General features: G+C 51.1%; 1 protein-coding gene across 1 annotated transcript in view; it reads left to right on the top strand.

The window, feature by feature from the left end:
- The window catches only part of EP300 (EP300 lysine acetyltransferase), a 94,951-nt gene extending 89,944 nt beyond the window's left edge, over positions 1–5,007 (top strand). Inside the window, 10 exon segments of the mRNA XM_017870239.1 lie at positions 354–456; positions 1,961–2,242; positions 2,484–2,514; positions 2,517–2,963; positions 2,966–3,178; positions 3,181–3,255; positions 3,258–3,300; positions 3,302–3,648; positions 3,651–3,782; positions 3,785–5,007. Coding sequence (XP_017725728.1) covers positions 354–456; positions 1,961–2,242; positions 2,484–2,514; positions 2,517–2,963; positions 2,966–3,178; positions 3,181–3,255; positions 3,258–3,300; positions 3,302–3,648; positions 3,651–3,782; positions 3,785–4,656 — 2,545 coding nt within the window. The 3' untranslated portion in view covers positions 4,657–5,007.
- Position 5,008: the final 1 nt, after the last annotated feature.

The raw sequence follows: 5,008 nt of genomic DNA on the forward strand, positions 1-5,008 counted from the left end.
CGCCATTCTCCTGCCTCAGCCTCCCGAGTAGCTGGGACTACAGGCGCCCGCCACCTCGCCCGGCTAGTTTTTTGTATTTTTAGTAGAGACGGGGTTTCACCATGTTAGCCAGGATGGTTTCGATCTCCTGACCTCGTGATCCGCCCGTCTCGGCCTCCCAAAGTGCTGGGATTACAGGCTTGAGCCACCGCGCCCGGCCGATACCTAGTTTCAAAGAATGGAGATATTCAATAGTGTTATTCCCAGATTACTTAACAAAAACCTTATTTTCTTGTCTCCTTTGTGCTACTCTGCAGGTGACCAAGGGAGACAGTAAAATGCTAAGAAGAAGAATAATAAGAAAACCAGCAAAATAAGAGCAGCCTAAGTAGGGGCAACAAGAAGAAACCTGGGATGCCCAATGTATCTAACGACCTCTCACAGAAACTGTATGCCACCATGGAGAAGCATAAAGAGGTAAGATGCAGCCACCCGCAGTTGGGGAAAACAGCAAGATTTCTGGCCAGGCGTGGTGGATCACCTGAGGTCAGGAGTTCAAGACCAGCCTGACCAACGTGGTGAAACCCTGTCTCTACTAAAATATAAAATTAGCTAGGTGTGGTGACAGGCGCCAGTAATCCCAGCTACTCGGGAGGCTGAGGCAGGAGAATTGCTTGAACCCAGGAGGCGGAGGTTGCAGTGAGCCGAGATCGTGCCATTGCACTCCAGCCTGGGCAATAAGAGCGAAACTCCGTCTCCAAAAGAAAAAAAATGAATAAAATCACTGTTTGCTGGGCATAGTGGCTCATGCCTGTAATCCCAGCACTTTGGAGGTTGCCTCACTTAGGTAATGATTATTAACAATTAATAGTTACTAGCTATTTCAAGCAGTAAGTAATGCCACAGAATCCTAGGCAGTTGGGAAAAGCCCTTAGAATATATTGTAATAGGTTTGACTTAAATTGTGGGCACATTCAGTTTAGGTTGTAAATGTAGGTATTGGCCTGGTTGTAGGGTGGCAGAAGCAGCGAACATTGCTGGCCAGAGAGACACTGTGAGTGTGGCTGCCAGTGTACACAGATGTTGAATAATCTGTTATCAATACAGCAGTTTCTCGCAAGTTCCTAATTTCTTAAGGTGATGTTTTACATTTTGTTACTTTAATAGGCATTTATAGTTATATACTAATTAATGTCAAATACATATGTAATACCAGCTTTTATACCTTTTACACTAATGGTTATGAGAATTGATGGTTGTTAATGCGTTCTTGTCAACAAGGACTAAGATTTTTTATCCATTCCACTCCCTTTCAAACCTGTAGGAAAAGTTACACAGGAAAGTTGCACAGGGGACCTTCATGAGTCCGGGCCAGTTTTCATACTGTCTCCGTATTTGGATTTGTCTGGTTTGTTGTAATTAGTTTGAGGTTACATGGATTGCATCTTAAAGTAGACTGCCTTGAGGCAAAATGTCCACTGTGTGTGGTGCTGTACCTGACCTAGACCATTCTTACTCTGAAGGAGTTATTGAATGAGGGAGAAAAAATCACAGGATGTGCATTTCAGTTCTATTTATAGTCAGTCTCAAGAGACCAAAGAGGTAAAGCAGGAAAAGGAGAGCAGGAGGAGTATTGGAAAACTAACTCAGCATTCGCCAGTCTCATTAGTGCTCAGCCTGCTTTACCTGCTTACACCTGTAATCTCAGCACTCTGGGAGGCTGAGGCAGGCAGATCACTTGAGCTCAGGAGTTTGAGACTAGCGTGGGTAACACGGCAAAACCTCATCTCTACAAAAGTGCAGAAATTAGCCAGGTGTGGTGTTGCGGGCCTGTGGTCTCAGCTATTCAGGAAGCCAAGGTGGGATAATTGCTTGAGCCCAGGAGGCAGAGGTTGTAGTGAGCCAAGATCACACTACTGCACTCCAGTCTGGGTGACAGACCGAGGCCCTGTCTCAAAAAAAGAGATTGTATGTTTTGCAGGTCTTCTTTGTGATCCGCCTCATTGCTGGCCCTACTGCCAACTCCCTGCCTCCCATTGTTGATCCTGACCCTCTCATCCCCTGTGATCTGATGGATGGTCGGGATGCGTTTCTCACGCTGGCAAGGGACAAGCACCTGGAGTTCTCTTCACTCCGAAGAGCCCAGTGGTCCACCATGTGCATGCTGGTGGAGCTGCACACACAGAGCCAGGACCGCTTTGTCTACACCTGCAATGAATGCAAGCACCATGTGGAGACACGCTGGCACTGTACTGTCTGTGAGGTAGGCACTGGGTTGTGGGAACAAGGAGGTGAGCTCTGCAGGGTTGTTCTGAGGGGCCATGCAGCCTCGTGTTTTATATAGGCCTGTGGGATGGCAGGGGCCTGGCCTCGTGTTTGAGAGGCAGAGCTAAAGAGGCTAGTTTTGTTTTACGAAATGGGCCTTTCTAGCCCAGAGTATCCAAAATACTTTTGAATGACTTAAATCTTGGAGAGTTTACCTGCACTTCCTTTTTTTTCTCTAGGATTATGACTTGTGTATCACCTGCTATAACACTAAAACCATGACCACAAAATGGAGAAACTAGGTCTTGGCTTAGATGATGAGAGCAACAACCAGCAGGCTGCGGCCACCCAGAGCCCAGGCGATTCTCGCCGCCTGAGTATCCAGCGCTGCATCCAGTCTCTGGTCCATGCTTGCCAGTGTCGGAATGCCAATTGCTCCCTGCCATCCTGCCAGAAGATGAAGCGGGTTGTGCAGCATACCAAGGGTTGCAAACGGAAAACCAATGGCGGGTGCCCCATCTGCAAGCAGCTCATTGCCCTCTGCTGCTACCATGCCAAGCACTGCCAGGAGAACAAATGCCCAGTGCCGTTCTGCCTAAACATCAAGCAGAAGCTCCGGCAGCAGCAGCTGCAGCACCGACTACAACAGGCCCAAATGCTTCGCAGGAGGATGGCCAGCATGCAGCGGACTGGTGTGGTGGGGCAGCAACAGGGCCTCCCTTCCCCACTCCTGCCACTCCAACGACACCAACTGGCCAACAGCCAACCACCCCACAGACACCCCAGCCCACCTCGCAGCCTCAGCCTACCCCTCCCAATAGTATGCCACCCTACTTGCCCAGGACTCAAGCTGCTGGCCCTGTGTCCCAGGGTAAGGCAGCAGGCCAGGTGACCCCTCCAACCCCTCCTCAGACTGCTCAGCCACCCCTTCCAGGGCCCCACCCGCAGCAGTGGAAATGGCAATGCAGATTCAGAGAGCAGCAGAGACACAGCGCCAGATGGCCCACGTGCAAATTTTCAAAGGCCAATCCAACACCAGATGCCCCGATGACTCCCATGGCCCCATGGGTATGAACCCACCTCCCATGACCAGAGGTCCCAGTGGGCATTTGGAGCCAGGGATGGGACCGACGGGGATGCAGCAGCAGCCACCCTGGGGCCAAGGAGGATTGCCTCAGCCCCAGCAACTACAGTCTGGGATGCCAAGGCCAGCCATGATGTCAGTGGCCCAGCATGGTCAACCCTTGAACATGGCTCCACAACCAGGATTGGGCCAGGTAGGTGTGAGCCCACTCAAACCAGGCACTGTGTCTCAACAAGCCTTACAAAACCTTTTGCGGACTCTCAGGTCTCCCAGCTCTCCCCTACAGCAGCAACAGGTGCTTAGTATCCTTCACGCCAACCCCAGCTGTTGGCTGCATTCATCAAGCAGCGGGCTGCCAAGTATGCCAACTCGAATCCACAACCCATCCCTGGGCAGCCTGGCATGCCCCAGGGGCAGCCAGGGCTGCAGCCACCTACCATGCCAGGTCAGCAGGGGTCCACTCCAATCCAGCCATGCAGAACATGAATCCAATGCAGGCGGGCGTCCAGAAGCCTGGCCTGCCCCAGCAGCAACCCCAGCAGCAACTCCAGCCGCCCATGGGAGGGATGAGCCCCCAGGCTCAGCAGATGAACATGAACCACAACACCATGCCTTCACAATTCCGAGACATCTTGAGACGACAACAGATGATGCAACAGCAGCAGCAACAGGGAGCAGGGCCAGGAATAGGCCCAGGAATGGCCAACCATAACCAGTTCCAGCAACCCCAAGGAGTTGGCTACCCACCACAGCAGCAGCGGATGCAACATCACATGCAACAGATGCAACAAGGAAATATGGGACAGATGGGCCAGCTCCCCCAGGCCTTGGGAGCAGAGGCAGGTGCCAGTCTACAGGCCTATCAGCAGCGACTCCTTCAGCAACAGATGGGGTCTCCTGCTCAACCCAACCCCATGAGCCCCCAGCAGCATATGCTCCCAAATCAGGCCCAGTCCCCACACCTACAAGGCCAGCAGATCCCTAATTCTCTCTCCAATCAAGTGCGCTCTCCGCAGCCTGTCCCTTCTCCACGGCCACAGTCCCAGCCCCCCCACTCCAGCCCTTCCCCAAGGATGCAGCCTCAGCCTTCTCCACACCACGTTTCCCCACAGACAAGTTCCCCGCATCCTGGACTGGTAGCTGCCCAGGCCAACCCCATGGAACAAGGGCATTTTGCCAGCCCGGACCAGAATTCAATGCTTTCTCAGCTTGCTAGCAATCCAGGCATGGCAAACCTCCATGGTGCAAGCGCCACGGACCTGGGACTCAGCACTGATAACTCAGACTTGAATTCAAACCTCTCACAGAGTACACTAGACATACACTAGAGACACCTTGTAGTATTTTGGGAGCAAAAAGATTATTTTCTCTTAACAAGACTTTTTGTACTGAAAACAATTTTTTTGAATCTTTCGTAGCCTAAAAGACAATTTTCCTTGGAACATACAAGAACTGTGCAGTAGCCGTTTGTGGTTTAAAGCAAACATGCAAGATGAACCTGAGGGATGATAGAATACAAAGAATATATTTTTGTTATGGCTGGTTACCACCAGCCTTTTTTTCCCCTTGTGTGTGTGGTTCAAGTGTGCACTGGGAGGAGGCTGAGGCCTGTGAAGCCAAACAATATGCTCCTGCCTTGCACCTCCAATAGGTTTTATTATTTTTTTTAAATTAATGAAA

The sequence above is a fragment of the Rhinopithecus bieti genome, unplaced genomic scaffold (assembly GCF_001698545.2).
Source record: "Rhinopithecus bieti isolate Rb0 unplaced genomic scaffold, ASM169854v2 scaffold_4967, whole genome shotgun sequence".
NCBI lineage: Eukaryota > Metazoa > Chordata > Mammalia > Primates > Cercopithecidae > Rhinopithecus > Rhinopithecus bieti.